General features: G+C 32.6%; 2 protein-coding genes across 2 annotated transcripts in view; one reads left to right on the forward strand and one right to left on the reverse strand.

Moving 5' to 3' along the window:
- The window catches only part of LOC142333898 (uncharacterized), a 95,668-nt gene that overhangs the window by 36,054 nt on the left and 40,682 nt on the right, over nucleotides 1-18,932 (reverse strand). Inside the window, exons 7-9 of the mRNA XM_075381490.1 lie at nucleotides 8,679-9,005; nucleotides 3,520-3,698; nucleotides 3,076-3,378 (exon numbers count right to left, since the gene is read on the reverse strand). Of these exons, the coding sequence (XP_075237605.1) occupies nucleotides 3,076-3,378; nucleotides 3,520-3,698; nucleotides 8,679-9,005 (809 nt within the window). The remainder of the gene's footprint in view (nucleotides 1-3,075; nucleotides 3,379-3,519; nucleotides 3,699-8,678; nucleotides 9,006-18,932) is intronic.
- LOC142333899 (jmjC domain-containing histone demethylation protein 1-like) overlaps nucleotides 8,445-18,932 on the forward strand; it is a 102,858-nt gene continuing 92,370 nt past the window's right edge. Inside the window, exon 1 of the mRNA XM_075381491.1 lies at nucleotides 8,445-8,518. The gene's annotated coding sequence lies outside the window, so the exon portion shown is untranslated. The remainder of the gene's footprint in view (nucleotides 8,519-18,932) is intronic.

Below are 18,932 nucleotides of genomic sequence, written 5' to 3' on the forward strand. Positions count from 1 at the left end.
TAGGGATGTAGGATGTAGGGGGTATACCGAAATGAAATGACTAGCACTAGATAAGGAATCTTGGAGAGGTACCAGTCAAATGACTGAAGACAAAAAAAATGATAGATGAGTTTTGTAACATATGAAAAATGTTATGCCTGGGATTTTAAACTTAGAACATATATTATTATAATATTACACAAACACTTCATGGTTTTTTTTTTTATTTTTCTCACTGAAAATACACTTTAAAATGGGAAACACATAAGCTTTTCAATAACAAATATGCTTAATACAAAAAAAATAATATGATCTTCCTTTATCCTTCTTGCTAATGATGTAATCTACGCATGGTATTTAATTATGAAAGATGAATCATGTTCTTCTCCTAACATAATGAATGGGTACATTAAAGATTTTTTGTGTGGACGATCTTTTATACTAACTAAAACTCTGACAAGTGTGTAACATTTAAAAAAAATATTAATTAAATTTTACTAGCAGCAGCATTCATAGACAAAAAAAAAATATATATATATATATCTTTCTTTTCCTGTTTAGAGTCTGGAACCACCGTAAGGTATTACTTCAGAAGATGAATAAGAATGGTATGTATGAGTGTAAATGAAATGTAGTTATATAAAAATAATTATCTTTACTAGGATTTGAACCTTAGAACTCTTGACTACAAAATCAGCTGATTTGCAATGAGTTAACCACTAGACCAGCCCAGTGGGGGGCTGTCTACTGGTTACTTATAAGTGTGTCTATAAGCCTGTTACTCTTTCATGAAAAAACTACACAACTAATTTAGCTGAAATTTTAAATGGATAGTTTATATACCTGAAAAAAATATATGTATATTGTAATAAAAAAATGTTTTACAGTTTCAACATGGTGGCCAATTTAATAGCTTGCAGTAACAACTGTATTACATTACTTGATTATGACTGGTCAAATGCAATTTGGAGATGACTTGCAGTTTTTGAAACTTTTTCTTGTCTTCCGCCAAGATGAAAAGGTTTCCTTGTCTTTTTTGATCACTGAGAAAATAAGTTTTAAGCTGTAATGGTGTATAGTGTGGCGACTTAACCAACACAGCCACTTCCATTATTACTGTGTGTACAACATGACTAGCTGTACGTGCCTCCAGTTACTTGACTACTATTTTTAAAATGGGGGCTAACTATTCTGAAACCCAAACGCTTCAGATCACTCAAAGTTTTGAGTCCTGTGCTTATCAAACTGTTGTGCGGAAGAAATTACAATATACCGATAATTTTTATAAACCAAATAGGATTTAATTGTTATTTATCAGTATTATTCTCACAAGCATTAGGATAATAAACACAATACGGATCCCGACTAGCCGGAAAGATAAGCAAAGCGAGCCCTGATTGGCTAGTGAGATTATAAAGTGATGACACAATATACAGACACATACACAACAGATGTTAAATATACATCTTTAAGAAAATTCAGTTAGAAAGAAAAATTTCAAAACAGGAAAAAGATAATTAAGAAATACTGTAGTTGTATATAAATTGATAGCAAGACAAATGTGAAGAGTAAACTTTACAGCATGTTTTGTAAAAAAAATTTCAACAGTTAACTTATTACATCATCTACATTAAATTATCTGTCATGAGACAAATTCCTTGTACCATGTTTGTTTCCATTCTCTTCTATTAACAGGTAATTTTTAATTTTTGACAGTTCTCATTTCCCTTCAGACCGTCTATATTTTTATTTTTTCCAGCCTAAATAGGCTGGAAAATTCTTTACACTCTCTACTGATCTTTCTAACACTATTTTAATCATCTATTCTCCTTTATATGATCCAGCCAATTAGCTTTTCTATAAAATCCTACCAAAGAACACCAGTATCCACGATCTAGTATTCAAATCCATATAAACGTAACTATCTTTACTAGGATTTGAACCTTAGAACTCTTGACTTCAAAATCAGCTGATTTACAATGACTTAACCACTAGACCAGCCCGTTGGGGGACTGTCTACTGGTTACTTATAAAGTGGTATCTATGAGCCTGTTACTCTTTCATGCAAAGACTGCATGAAAAAAATTCCAAAAAAAGTTTGAGAAAATTATTGATTAAGCTTCTACTTTCACTCATTCTCCTGATTATTATTCTTTTTTTCTGTATCTGTCGGTTTAATTTTCTTCTTCTATTTCCAGATTTCAAATTCTTCCTGCCTCTTATTGTCCTTGTTTTACATTTACAGACATATACTTCAAACATAACTCTCGAGAAGATATTTCCTCTATTTTTCTTCTATTCTTCTATTTTTCTATAACAGCTGTTTCTATCAAATAATCCATTGTTATTTTAGTTTTTTTTTTTTTTTTTTTATTTCAATTTCCCATTAGCAATCTTATAATCTTCTCTAGGTAGATGATATGAAGTACTAAACTATTTTACTTGTTGAATTCCTCCTTTTATTGTGTTCAATAAGTGTTGTGTTCAATTCATTGATTTATTGATTTCTATTTTCATTACATTTGTTTATTAAAATTAATTTTCATTACACATCTATACTGAAGATATTTTATTGAAATATATTGTTTTCTCATTTGTTGTACATCCTGGGCTTTATCTTCTAAAAATACCATGTCATTTGCTAACCTAATAAAATGTAATCTCCTTCTTTTTAACTATTCAGACTCCTTCATCTATCTCTGTAGGATTTTTTATCATATCTTCAACATATATATTTAATAAGATTGGAGATAACCAGTATCTTGCCTCATTCCTCATTCTACTTAAAACTACTCAGTTTTTCATCCCCTATTTTAAACATTTTATACGATTCAGGTATAATTCTTTAATTAATCGTTATTTTTCCAAATTACTCTTTGGCTTTTTATATTTCAAATAGAAATGTCAAATGCTTTTTACACATTCATATTTTTACACAATCATCTGAAATAATGCTAATTTAAATTTCTGGCTGAACAATACACCAATGTCAGAAATGTCTATCAAGAATTAAATTAAAACTAGTTCATGTAATTCCACTTAAAATACAAATTTATACGTACGCTTATAATTAAAAATTGTAAAAAAACCACTTACCACATCTGGCATATCTTTATCTGCACCTAACGTAAGTAAAACATTATAAAAATGAGCGTTATCAGGTAAAGTTGCAGCATAATGTAATGCTGTCCTACCATGATGATCACGTGCATGCAATGTCTCTGGAAATCTAGCAGCTAAATAACGTAAAACAGCAGCACGACCATATAATGTCGCTTCATGTAATGGAGTTAAACCACCTCTTTCACGAGACACAGCAAATTTACGACGATCTAATGCTGTTTGTACACCCCGTAAATTGCCTTCTCTTGTATATGCATGTACTGCTTTGATTTTTGCCTATGTGAAAAAATATACATATAAAAATATTTTTAAACATAATTAATTAATAAAATAGTTTTATAAAAACTTTAATTATATGAATAAATAATACAATTCATGTATTATATCATTATATAAAATAAATAAATACAGACTTACCATATAAGTTGGAACATTATCGATAAACATCTGAACATCAGGTAAACGACTTCTACAGGAGAGTAATTTATCACCGTGGCCACTTAACACTAAATCAGCCATACCTTCAAGATCTCCACTGTCAACAATTTCACGTACTTCACTATCCGTCTCTATCTCTTGATTACCAAAATGATTATCTAAGAAAAAAAATAATAAATAATTTTTTAAAGAATCTGAACTATCAACACTTTATTTACCCAACTACAGCTGTATTGTTTCTGTGGCAGCATAATTCCCAAGGGAAATATACTTATTGGCCAAAATTTGGGTATCAGAGTTATAAAAATTTTTGAAAGATGTGTACAAGTGTATTTGTCTATTTTTCTAAATAGACTTCTTAAATCTTTGAAAAAGATTTAAAACATTTTTATATATGATGCATTCATCACATTAAATTTTGGATAAAAGTCAAAATGAGAGAATGCGATATTATTTCTAAAGTTTTTGCCTCATATCTTGAAAACTGTTGAGAAAAGTTAAAATTTGGCTATATATACCACAAACCTATATATAGGTTTGTGGTATAATTTTTTATCCCACGGACAAGGGGGCTTTACAGTACCCACGTATTTTTATTAAACTATAATTTTTTTATACTCTTTCGGGATTTCCCCCTAAAATTTTTCTATTCTTTTTTAACGACAAATAAACGTATATCAACATAACCTAACCAAGCATAACCTAGTCTATTTTTTCTCTGTTCCTGTTAACCCTCCGGGAATTACCGTTCAGGTATTACTTCAGAGGATGATGTGTACAAATGTAAATGAAGTGTACAGTTTCAGTTCGACCATTCCTGAGATGTGTTGTGGTTAAATGAAATACAACCACTAAAGCACACGGGATCCACACGATCTACTATTCAAATCCGTACAAATATAACTGACTTTATTAGGACTTGAACGCTGAAAACTATAGACATCCTAATCAGCTGATTTCGGAAGACGCGTTCATCACTAGACCAACCCGGTGGGTTCGCTAACGTCGTCTAATCAACGTTAAATATACAAATTGTATATATCAATGATGCGATCTTTAATGATGGGTAGTAGAATTTGTTGAATTTTTATTCATGTGAATTTTTATGGCGTCACCGTCATAATGATGAGGAAAATTTGCTCAATTTGATAGTTCATCATATTAGGTGAGTTTTATCCTGTAGTATGATTATCGTTTAGTAAAATAAGTATTGTATTGTGTTTATAAAAGTAATTGTAATCATGATTTATATTAAATGATATATTTTAAAATACATATTATAACTTTTTAATTAATTTCATTCCTCCGGAATAGTTTTATCTGATTATTAAAATACATGCTTTTTTTATTGAATTATGATATTGAACAATATAACAAGTATATATAGTTAAAAAAAAAATAGAATAATTCTGAGAGGACATTCCGAAAGAGTGCCTTCTTTTAACCATTTAAAATATCATCATACTAAATCGGACCAGCATGTTAAAGTAAATAATTATTCCAATAAATACATTTTTAAGCTCAAAAAAATGCCCTGGATCTTAGGATTTAAAAACATCATTGTGCTGTATGATAATGCCTGGTATACAGATCATGTACCAAACCACTGATAAATTATATTGGGATGATAATGACAACGTTAAAGAAAATATGCTAAATTAGATAGTCATCAAAACAAAGATTTCTTTGTAAAAGGCATTTCTTTGTAATAAGCTGATGCAGAGATGGAAAAAGTGTATTAATATTTAGTTTTTCGTACATGGTACTGTTTGGTATAATAACTATTATATATAATTTTAAAAAAAGCAGTTTATCAAATTCCAGTTTAATTTCCTCGAGCGCTTTCGGCTATTCTGCCATCTTCAAGTGATAACAATTGAGAAACTACTACAATACGGACGTAGTCACTTAGACTTAAACTTTAACTATTGACGAATAATAAAATGACGATTAATTCTTATATATATGATTCAATTATAGTAGTTTTATAATTTTAATCATAATTATATTCCTCTTGAAGATGGCAAAATAGCCGAAAGCGCTCAAAGAAATTAAATTGGAATTTGGTAAGCTGTTTTTTTTAAATTATATATATATTAATATTGTTGGAGATTATGTTGAAAAATAAAAGGAGAAACATTGATTAAAAAGCTCCAGAACAATTTGTAACTTTAACTATAATTAAATGACCCCCAAAAATGACGGCTCGTAATTAAAATTAGTGGGGTGCTGTTCCAGAAAAATTTTTTCTGGGACTTTACAAGGCCATGATTAAAGTTTTCTGTAAAATAAAATAACCGAATAAAATGAATCAAATAGAATAGCTGGAAACAGAAAATAATTTAATTCTACACTTTATCACATTCAAGAATACGGTACACGGTTTAAAAGCACATTGTACTTAGAAACCTTATTCGGTTTAACCGAATAAATGATAAAATTTAAATACAGATAATATTTTTTGGTATTATTAGATAATATCTTAATAAAATATCCGCTTAAAAACACTATAATCTAGTGATCCTTAATTTAAATTTCTATGTACACGGAAACAAATTCATAATTAGTTTTTACTAATTATCTTCTCTTTCGCTCTTCCGGCGTGTTTTTGGACAAACTTGGCAATCAAAGATACCTTGTTTTCCGCCATCTTCTGATCGCTACTGAAAAAAACAACTAAATCGCTTTCATATTCTTTCCTTAAATCGACTAAACTAGAAAAAGGAACGTTCCGTAAACACGCGGTGTAAAAATAGAAACCTTCCACCAGCACGCCAGGGTCGGCACAATAGGAGCGACAGTGGTCTCTCTCCCTTGCATTCTCGCGTACACCTTCCTATGAGCTCATGCGCACAAGAGCCAAATACCACGCCGTTGGAACTGTGAAGCGCACGGTTCCGTAAAAAGTATCTTTTTCATAAACTGGGGAATGGCTACTAATATTAAGCTTAAGGATTATGTATTGTACAATTATAAAGAAAGAATTAAAGAAAAAATTAACTTATTATATTAAATGTTATCGATAATATCAAGTAGAAATAAGTGGTGTGCAGTTCTACAATGCCTATACGCGAGCCATCACTGCCACATATTTAGCCATGGCTCAAAACGCAGATTAAAGCCTATCATTCAATATACGAGGTGCGACAATAAAGTAATGAGACTGATTTTTCTTTGCCAGATGTGGCAACCCTGCAGCTTGCGTAGGCACACCATCTTTGTCTTTGGTCTATAAGCTACTTCTAGTCCAAGCGGCACATTGATGCAACTGCTCAGTCGTGAGTTGCGCTGTAATAAGTGAACACGTGTTTGTGTCTCTCGTCACAGAAATGAAACCGCAAAATATTGCGCAGCGGTATCCCATTTCTTTTTGCGTTAAATCGGGTGAAAACGCGACGACAACTTACGGTAAGCTTCAGAAGGCTTTCGGAGAGGAGGTTATGTCAAGAGCTCAAGTTTTTCGGTGGCATAAAATTTTTAGTGAAGGCAGAACGAATGTTAAAGATGAAGACCACAGTGGACGACCATCAACCTCACGGACAGATGTCAACTTGACCGGGGTGCGTGAAATCGTACGATCTGATCGAAGATTATCCGTGAAAATGATCGCAGAAGAACTCAACATCGATCGAGAAACGGTTCGTCTAATATTAACTGAAGATCTTGGTATGAGAAAGATTTGTGCAAAAATGGTCCCCAAAAATCTCACACAACAACAGCGAGAAACACGGAAAAATATGGCAGCCGATCTGTTAGAGCAAACGGGAATCAATTCAGATTTGTTGAGCCATGTTATCACTGGTGATGAAGGGTGGTTTTTCAATACGATCCAGAGACAAAACGCCAGCCAAAGTTCGCAATGGTGCTCAAAGGGATCACCCAGACCAAAAAAGCTCGCATGTCAAAGCCAAAAGTGAAACGCATGCTTGTGTGCTTCTTCGATTCCAAGGGAATTTTTCGTAAAGAGTGGGTGCCTCCTGGACAAAAAGTTAACCGATATTTCTACAAAGAAATTTTAGAAAGACTTCGTAAACGATTTCTTCGTGTCCGTGCCAACATCGCTGATAATTGGATTCTGCATCACGATAATGCGCCATCCCATACTGCTCTGTCAGTACAGTAATTTTTAACCTCAAAACAAATTTCAGTATTACCACAGCCACCTTATTCACCAGATATCGCTCCGTGCGACTTTTTTCTATTTCCAAGAGTCAAAATGGCGGTCAAAGGACACCATTTTCAAACAACACAAGATGTCCAAAAAGCTGTGACGAGAGTCTTGGAGGATATTACAGAAGATGAGTTCCAGAAATGTTACCATTAATGGCAGAAGCGCTGGAATAAGTGTGTGCAATCAGAGGGGGAACTACTTTGAAGGAGACAACACTAAACATGACTAAAACGGTAAGCAACATTTTTTTTCACATCAGTCTCATTACTTTATTTATTTATTTTTTATTTATTTAGTCGCACCTCGTATATTGAATGATAATTAAGCATATAACCATAGCGAACGGTAATAATAGTAGACAGGATTCTCAGGAAACATATGAAAAACCGAACAAAACCGTCAAGATCGAGAGAATATGGTGACATTTTACCCAGCATCCTAACTAGAGTATTTAAAAAATTATTTACAAGAATTTCTTTCCGTACCACCAAAAATTTGAAGAGAATGCTAAAAACTAAAGGACTAGATTTCCAGTCCTTTAACACCGCTGTAATTTCCAGTCTTATTCGACGTACGATACGGCGATAAAAGAAAGGAGGCGGCAGGGAATAGCAGTGGCTTACACTGCACGAGTTCTTCAGTCGCTCAGCGTGAATGATGGTCTGCAAACGTCGCGTTTGTGCTTGGCTTTATGTTATGATTTTAGTTGTGTACATGTTTATATGTTTTTCGTTTTTCATTTTATCTTGATGTGATGATGACATCTGATGAATGATTTTTCGAGGATGGAATAGATTTTCGAAACACGTAAGTAACGATTTTCTATGTAGATACCATATTAAAAGTTCATATAGATATAATTATAATTTATTTAATTAATTCTATTGTAATTTTTTATTCTGATAAAAATAATTTACGATTATATATATATATATATATTTATAGATTAATTATTAATAAAAATTACCTGTTCTACGTTCATTAACAGTAACAGTTCTCGGTCTATATGGGCTATCAAATGGACGACTTACATTATTTTGACCGTATGAATAATATGGTGGAGCTGGTGCTTGTGAGAAATGTGGTGGACTTTGATTACGTGACGTAATATTACGCCAATTACCAGCTTTTCTTTGATTATTATTATTATTATTTGTATCGTCATTAATATTATTATGATTTTCATTATTTTTATCATTTCTTTTATGATCTTCGTAATTACTATTTGTATTATCTTCATTTGGATAATCCAATGAACCATCGCTATTACCCAGTCTTTCGCTGACATCATTAACTGAAAACAATAAATAATTCATACGAAATATAATTTAATTAAAGTATACGTATTAATGACACACAATTATATTCCTATAAAACTGTTTGTCTGGTGAGTATGTGGTAAACCAATCTAAACAATGGACAAACAGGTTGTTAAAAAAATGTATAGTACTAAATAATTAAAGTTCAAACCAAAAAGATTTTTATCAGATCTTAAATATACTCGTATATCTTCTAAATTCAAAATAAACTATACGAATAACCTCTATTTCTATGACAAAGAAAAACAGCAAAGTTAATATTATTAAACAAAAATTGAAATGCCAAAAAAGTATTTAAATATAAGATAAAAAGATTCTTATCAAAATTATATACAATGTTTCTAATATGGAGGGCTGGTTATACTTTTTCATATTATACTTGTAAACTAAACAAAAAATATCCTTAGGAACAATAGTAATTTCTTCTTCGTTCTCTCGCTGTCCGCCATTTTGTTATTTTGATATAAAAATTTGTATCTCAAGTTCGAGTAGAGGAAGCACATTAATATTTGGTAAGCGTCTTTGTAATAAAGTTATATGATTAGCAAATAATCAGGATTTAAATACCTTCGAAAATTACAAAATGGCGGCCATGTTTGTTTTTCAATCCATTATATCTATGTAAATATTAGTTTTATCAAAATTTATGTTTTTACTAAAATATTAAGCCTTTTATTTTGAACAAAATGATACTTTATTTTTTTTAAATCGGTTACCAAATAGTCGAGTTATGGGAGAAAATTAATTTTGTGTAATTTAAAAAGTAATTTTGTCTGTTTTCATGTCCTACACTTTACGTTCAATTCGATGAAATATTAATTGTTTTTATTTATTGTTAATTCTAGTATTGAAAATTAGTATCAAATTAAGTAATAATTTTCTCACAATAAGATTTTATAATATTAATAAAACAATTGATATTATTTTTTCACTTTTGTATAATTTTACACAGCGACTATTAACGTTGATCATGTTAATAATACAGGGTGTCCCATATAAAACGCAACCCAACCTTATATTGGTAGGTATTGAAATAATAAAAAGGCATGTGTAAATGTAAATGTAATTTTTATTATTACCATCCATTACCTTACATTTAGAGTAAATGTTGGAAGTGGCCGCCATCTTCTTGAATACAAGCTTCAATTCTTTTTACAGCGTTTCTTGCAACTTTTTTCAAAGTTTGTGGCTGGATATTTAATACAGCTTGTTCAATATCGACTTTCAATCGTTCAAGTGTTCGTGGTTTGTTGCTGTAGGCTTTTTATTTGAGGTAATCCCGTAGAAAAAAATCAGCCGCAGTCAAATCTGGAAGATCTTGGTGGCCACAAGCTTCGACCGATAACACGATTACCAAAGAATTCCTCGACGAAATCAGAAGTTGAACCTGCGTAGTGCGATGTCGCACCGTCAAGTTATAGCCGGCAGTGCCTGTCTTCCTCTTCCAAGAGTGCGATGAACCGAAATAAAGTATCCTGATATCGTTCTGCATTAATGGTGTACTCGAAAAAAATAAGACCGATTATTTTCTTCCGCGATATCGCGCACCACACGCCCGACTTCTGCGGGTGTAATTGTTTTTCGTGATAAATGTAGGGATTTTCAGCGCTCCAAATTCTACTGTTTTGGCTGTTTACGTAGCCATCCGAATGAAACCGTGCTTCATCTGTGAAAAATAACGAATCCATAACGTTAATTCCCTCACGCAGAAATCGAAGGAACCGTTGACAATATTGTAACCGTTTTTCTTTGTCGGGCTCAAGAAGTCGATGAACCGTTTGAATGCGATAACGTCGTAATTGTAATCGTTTGGTCGCCCGATGAACAGTTGATTTAGACAAATTAATTTCAGTAGACAAACGTCTGATCGATTTATTTGGCGAGGCGAGTAATCGGTCTTTGATTTCAGTGACTGTATCTGTATTCAACACTGACGCAGATCTTTTGTGTTCCTTGTTAACAGAACCGGTCTCTCTAAATTCTGCAACTAACCTTAACACTGATGTTTTGTTAGGAGCTGGTTTATCTGGGTACTTATGGCGAAACAAATCTTGCACTGCAACCACTAATTTCGTACTGAAGTACGATTCAACAATGAAAACACGTTCATCTAGAGAAAACACCATCTTGTCTCTAGCGATACACTGAACGTTATGATTGCATTGTTGTTACTATCGGTAGTGTTCTTCTGCGTCACCGCGATGTTCAGACGTTGGACGAGTCCATTTCAGTAACGAGTATGGGAGAGTAAGCTTGACTTTTGAAATTTCATGTATGTGTGATTGATGGGTTGAGTTTTATATGGGACACCCTGGTAAAAATGAAGCTTCCTTCAACAGGAATGGTGTTCAAAACTATCACAACCAGCGTATCTGGAACGACAAGAATCCTCATGCTATCTTCCAAAGTAGCCATCAACAAAGATTTTCCCTGAACATATGGGCAGATATTTTTAATGATTACTTTTTGATCCTCTCATTCTACCAAATCATTTAAATGGAGAAAAATTATGTTGCTCATTTAACCGACAGTTTTCCATATTTTTTGGAAGACCTACCTCTACAAGTAAGAGGAAATATATGGTTTCACCACGATGGAGCTCCAGCAACATTTCAGTCACGCAGTATAAGATTTCCTGCAAGAAACTTTCCATGAAAAATTGAAAAGTCGCGGAGGGCCAGTGCCCTGGCCTACCCGATCACCTGACTTAAACCCTCTTAACTTCTACCTGTGAGACCATTTGAAACATATTATTGTTTATTCAACTCAACATTGAGGATCTTCAACCGGTAATAATTAACTTTCAGATAATACTTCAGAGGATGATATGTATGCCTATAAATGAAGTGTAGTCGTCTTATACATTCTCAGTTCAACCATTCCTTAGATGTGTGGTTAATTGAATGAAACCCAACCACCAAAGAACACCGGTATCCACGATCTAGTATTCAAATCCATGTAAAAATTTACTAGGATTTGAACGCTGGAACTCTCTCGACTACCAAATCAGCTGATCTGGGAAAACGCGTTCACAAGTAGACCAACCCGGTGGGTTTATAAAATGGTGGGCTGGCTTTAGTTTTTCGGATTCTACTTGTAAAACTAAACAAAAAATATCCTTAGGAAAAATTGAGTTTTCTCTTTCGTTTTCCCACTGTCCGCCATTTTGTTATTTTTACATAAAAAATTATAATCTCAAGTTCGGATTGACGAATTACATTAATTTGCTAAGCGTCTTTGTAACTAAATACCTTGGCAAATTACAAAATGGCAGCCATGTTTATTTTTCAGTCCTTTGTATTTCTGTAAATATTAGTTTTATCAAAATTTATTAAGCCTTTTATTTTAAACAAAATGACATTTTATTTTTTTAAATCGGTTAACAAATAGCCGAATTATAGCAGAAAATTGATGTAATTTTGTGACTGTTTTCATGTCCTCCACTTTACGTTCAATTCGATGAAATATTGTTTTTATTTATAATGGATTTTAGTATTGCAATTTTTTTTTGTCTTCAGTCATTTGACTGGTTTGATGCAGCTCTCCAAGATTCCTTATCCAGTGCTAGTCGTTTCATTTCAGTATAGCCTCTACATCCTACATCCCTAACAATTTGTTTTACATATTCCAAACGTGGCCTGGCTACACAATTTTTCCCTTCTACCTGTCCTTCCAATATTAAAGCGACTATTCCAGGATGCCTTAGTATGTGGCCTATAAGTATGTCTCTTCTTTTAACTATATTTTTCCAAATGCTTCTTTCCTCATCTATTTGCCGCAATACCTCATCATTTGTCACTTTATCCACCCATCTGATTTTTAACATTCTCCTATAGCACCACATTTCAAAAGCTTCGATATTCCGATTGTCCAAGTTTCACTTCCATATAAAGCGACACTCCAAACATATACTTTCAAAAATCTTTTCCTGACATTTAAATTAATTTTTGATGTAAACAAATTATATTTCTTACTGAAGGCTCGTTTAGCTTGTGCTATTCGTCATTTTATATCGCTCCTGCTTCGTCCATCTTTAGTAATTCTACTTCCCAAATAACAAAATTCTTCTACCTCCATAATCTTTTCTCCTCCTATTTTCACATTCAGTGGTCCATCTTTGTTATTTCTACTACATTTCATTACTTTTGTTTTGTTGTTTATTTTCATGCGATAGTTCTTGTGTGCCGATAGTTCTTCATCTATGCCGTTCATTGTTTCTTCTAAATCCTTTTTACTCTCGGCTAGAATTACTATATCATCAGCAATCGTAGCATCTTTAGTATTGTAAATTATTATCAAATTAAGTAATAATTTTCTCACAGTAATAGACCTAATAATTAAAAAAATAAAACAACTAACTCTGAAAATCTTACGTTAATTGTTGTAGAACATTTGGTATACTTTTTTTTTAAATAAACAGTTAACAATTGTTGAAAGTTATAAGAGATGTTCAAAGTGTCCACCATTAGAAATTACACAAGTCTTTTTCTGAGAGATTGTCTTAACCGTTCAAAAATTCCGGGTGTATTCGTAATTCCTTGAAATTCATTTTGGAAACTTTGTTAAAGATCCTCAATGTTGAGTATTGAATTTGAATAAACGATATGTTTCAAATGGGCCCACAGGTAGAAGTCAAAAGGGTTTAAGTAAGATGATCGGGCAGGCCAGGTAACTGGTCCTCCGTGGCCTTTCCATTTTTCATGGAAAGTTTCATGCAGGAAATCTGATACTAACTGACTGAAATGTGCTGCAGTTCCATCACGATGAAACCACATATTTACTCTTAATTGTAGAGGTTCTAAAAAATTTGGAAGATTTTTGGTCAAATAAGCAAGATAATTTTCTCCATTTAAATTATTTGGTAGAATGACAGGACCCAAAATATAGCTATTAAAAATACCTGCCCATATGTTCAGGGAAAATCTTTGTTGACGACTACTTTGGAAGGTATCATAAGAATTCTCGTCGATCCAGGACGCTGGTTATGTTAGTTTAGAACAGCATTCCTGTTGAAAACCCACCGGGTTGGTCTAGTGGTGAACGCGTCTTCCCAAATCAGCTGATTTGGATGTCGAGAGTTCCAGCGTTCAAGTCCTAGTAAAGCCAGTTATTTTTTTACACGGACTTGAATACTAGATCGTGGATACCGGTGTTCTTTGGTGGTTGGGTCAATTAACCACACATCTCAGGTATGGTTGAACTGAGAATGTACAAGACTACACTTCATTCACACTCATACATATCATCCTCATTCATCCTCTGAAGTATTATCTAAACGGTAGTTACCGGAGGCTAAACAGGAAAAAGAAAACATTCCTGTTGAAAGAAGCTTCATTTTTACATTATTAACATGAAAAACAGTAATAGTCGCTATGTAAAATTATTCAAAAGTGAAATTATATATTAATCGTTTTATTATTATGTATTATTACATTTTAATGTGAGAAAATTAATTTGATACTAATTTACAATACTAGAATTAAAAATAAATAAAAACAATTAATATTTAATCGAATTGAACGTAAAGTGGAGGACATGAAAACAGACACAAAATTAAAACATTGATTTTCTGCCATAACTCTGTTTTTTGTCAACCGATTTAAAAAAAATAAAATGTCATTTTGTTCAAAATAAAAGGCTAAATATTTTACCAATAACATAAATTTTGATAAAACTTATATTTATGAAGATATAACAGATTGAACAATAAACATGGCCGCCATTTTATAATTTGCGAAGGTAGTCGTAAGTTTTTGCTAATTTATTAGCAAGACGCTTACCGACTATTAATGTGAGTTGTCTATCCGAACTTGAGATATACATTTTTATATAAAAATAACAAAATGGCGGACAGCGAGAAAACGAAGGAGAAATCTCCATTTTTCCTAAGAATATTTTTTGTTTAGTTTTACAAGTAGAATCCGAAAAAGTATAGCCAGCCAACCATTTTAGAAACACTCTGTATATTCATAGTATAACACGAAGTTCTCCCGGAATTTTCATTATCTATTCAACTCGTGAAAACAATGGAAAAAGATAAATATTTCCTAAAATGATTCGTTTGCAAGTAACGACTAGTGAAAGATTTTGCACGGAATTCAACTACCCCGTTTAAATGAGGTGAAACTGAAATTTAGGAGGTTAATTAAAAGGCAGAATTAGTGATTTCTTATGGTTTTTAACCAGAAAAATCGGGAATAAAATAGGTTTCAGAATCGTATCTGTAGTAGTTTTTGAGAAGTCTCCAATAAATTGGGGTAAAAAATCCTTTTTTTTATGTTTGACGTACGATAATTTTGTTAAATGGGTAATAAACACAGAAACTTTTTAAATAAAATTTATAAGGAATTTAATTCCGAAAAAAAAAATTGTATAAAATTAATTGAATAAATTTTTATTTTGTCTTCAGTCGTTTGACTGGTTTGATGCAGTTCTCTAAGATTTCCTATCTAAGGCTAGTCGTTTCATTTCGGTATACCCCCTACATCCTACATCCCTAACAACTTGTTTTAAATATTCCAAACGTTGCCTGCCTACACAATTTTTTCCTTCTACCTGTCCTTCCAATATTAAAGCGACTATTCCAGGATGCCTTACTATGTGGCCTATAAGTCTTTTCGTTTAGCTATATTTTACCAAATGCTTCTTTCCTTATCTATTTGCCGCAACATCTCTTTATTTGTCACTTTATCCATCCATCTGATTTTTTACATTCTCCTGTAACACCGCATTTCAAAAGCTCCTAATCTTTTCTTTTTAGATATACTCCGATCGTCCAAGTTTCACTTCCATATATAGCTACGCTCCAAACATATACTTTCAAAAATCTTTTCCTGAAGTTTAAATTAATTTTTTATGCAAATAAATTATATTTCTGACTGAATGCTCGTTTCGCCTGTGCTATTCGGCATTTTATATCGCTCCTTTTTCGTCCATTTTTATTCTTCTACCTCCATAATCTTTTCCGTCCTATTTTCACATTCAGTGGTCCATCATCGTTGTTTCTACTACATTTCATTACTTTCATTGTGTTCTTGTTTATTTTCATGCGGTAGTTCTTGCGTAGGACTTCATCCATGCCATTCATTGTTCCTTTTAAATCCTTTTACTCTCAGCTAGAATTAGTATATCATCCCCAAATCGTAGCATCTTTATCTTTTCACCTTGTACTGTTACATCGGATCTAAATTGTTCTTTAACATCATTAACTGCTAGTTCTATGTAAAGATTACAAAGTAACGGGGATAGGGAACATCCTTGTCGGACTCCCTTTCATATTACGGCTTCTTTCTTATGTTCTTCAATTATTACTGTTGCTGTTTGGTTCCTGTAAATGTTAGCAATCGTTCTTCTATCTCTGTATTTTTACCCTAATATTTTTTAAATGCTGAACATTTTATTCCAATCTACGTTATCGAATGCCTTTTCTAGGTCTATAAATGCCGCCAAGTATGTTGGTTTGTTTTTCTTTAATCTTCCTTCTACTATTAATCTGAGCCCTAAAATTGCTTCCCTTGTCCTTTAATTTTCCTGAAACCAAATTGGTGTTCCCCTAACACTTCTCCACTCTCCTCTCAATTCTTCTGTATAGAATTCTAGTTAATATTTTTGATACACAGCTAGTTAAGCTAATTGTTGTGTATTCTTCATATTTATCTGCTCCTGCTTTCTTTGGTATCATGACTATAACACTTTTTAAAGTCTGACGGAACTTCCCATTTTTCATAAATATTACACATCAGTGTGTTTAATCTATCAATCGCTTCCTCACCTGTATTGCGCAGTAATTCTACAGGTATTCCGTCTATTCCAGAAGCCTTTCTGCCATTCAAATCTTTTAATGATCTCTTAAATTCAGATCTCGGTATTGTTTCGCCTCTTTTATCCTACCCGACTTCCTCTTATTCCTCTATAACACTATTTTCTAATTCATTTCCTCCGTATATGGTTTTTCCTCCGTGATTTCTTATGGTTTTTAACCAGAAAAATTGGGAATAAAATAGGTTTCAGAATCGTATCTGTAGTAGTTTTTGAGAAGTCTCCAATAAATTGGGGTAAAAAATCCTTTTTTTTATGTTTGACGTACGATAATTTTGTTAAATGGGTAATAAACACAGAAACTTTTTAAATAAAATTTATAAGGAATTTAATTCCGAAAAAAAAAATTGTATAAAATTAATTGAATAAATTTTTATTTTGTCTTCAGTCGTTTGACTGGTTTGATGCAGTTCTCTAAGATTTCCTATCTAAGGCTAGTCGTTTCATTTCGGTATACCCCCTACATCCTACATCCCTAACAACTTGTTTTAAATATTCCAAACGTTGCCTGCCTACACAATTTTTTCCTTCTACCTGTCCTTCCAATATTAAAGCGACTATTCCAGGATGCCTTACTATGTGGCCTATAAGTCTTTTCGTTTAGCTATATTTTACCAAATGCTTCTTTCCTTATCTATTTGCCGCAACATCTCTTTATTTGTCACTTTATCCATCCATCTGATTTTTTACATTCTCCTGTAACACCGCATTTCAAAAGCTCCTAATCTTTTCTTTTTAGATATACTCCGATCGTCCAAGTTTCACTTCCATATATAGCTACGCTCCAAACATATACTTTCAAAAATCTTTTCCTGAAGTTTAAATTAATTTTTTATGCAAATAAATTATATTTCTGACTGAATGCTCGTTTCGCCTGTGCTATTCGGCATTTTATATCGCTCCTTTTTCGTCCATTTTTATTCTTCTACCTCCATAATCTTTTCCGTCCTATTTTCACATTCAGTGGTCCATCATCGTTGTTTCTACTACATTTCATTACTTTCATTGTGTTCTTGTTTATTTTCATGCGGTAGTTCTTGCGTAGGACTTCATCCATGCCATTCATTGTTCCTTTTAAATCCTTTTACTCTCAGCTAGAATTAGTATATCATCCCCAAATCGTAGCATCTTTATCTTTTCACCTTGTACTGTTACATCGGATCTAAATTGTTCTTTAACATCATTAACTGCTAGTTCTATGTAAAGATTACAAAGTAACGGGGATAGGGAACATCCTTGTCGGACTCCCTTTCATATTACGGCTTCTTTCTTATGTTCTTCAATTATTACTGTTGCTGTTTGGTTCCTGTAAATGTTAGCAATCGTTCTTCTATCTCTGTATTTTTACCCTAATATTTTTTAAATGCTGAACATTTTATTCCAATCTACGTTATCGAATGCCTTTTCTAGGTCTATAAATGCCGCCAAGTATGTTGGTTTGTTTTTCTTTAATCTTCCTTCTACTATTAATCTGAGCCCTAAAATTGCTTCCCTTGTCCTTTAATTTTCCTGAAACCAAATTGGTGTTCCCCTAACACTTCTCCACTCTCCTCTCAATTCTTCTGTATAGAATTCTAGTTAATATTTTTGATACACAGCTAGTTAAGCTAATTGTTGTGTATTCTTCATATTTATCTGCTCCTGCTTTCTTTGGTATCATGACTATAACACTTTTTAAAGTCTGACGGAACTTCCCATTTTTCATAAATATTACACATCAGTGTGTTTAATCTATCAATCGCTTCCTCACCTGTATTGCGCAGTAATTCTACAGGTATTCCGTCTATTCCAGAAGCCTTTCTGCCATTCAAATCTTTTAATGATCTCTTAAATTCAGATCTCGGTATTGTTTCGCCTCTTTTATCCTACCCGACTTCCTCTTATTCCTCTATAACACTATTTTCTAATTCATTTCCTCCGTATAATTCTTCAATATATTCCACCCACCTATTGACTTTGCCTTTCGTATTATAAATCTGTGTACCATCTTTGTTTAACACATTATTAGATTTTAATTTATGTACCCCAAAATTTTCCTTAACTTTCCTGTATGCTCCGTCTATTTTACCAATGTTCATATCTCT

The sequence above is a fragment of the Lycorma delicatula genome, chromosome 13, assembly GCF_047948215.1.
Source record: "Lycorma delicatula isolate Av1 chromosome 13, ASM4794821v1, whole genome shotgun sequence".
Classification (NCBI taxonomy): Eukaryota; Metazoa; Arthropoda; class Insecta; order Hemiptera; family Fulgoridae; genus Lycorma; species Lycorma delicatula.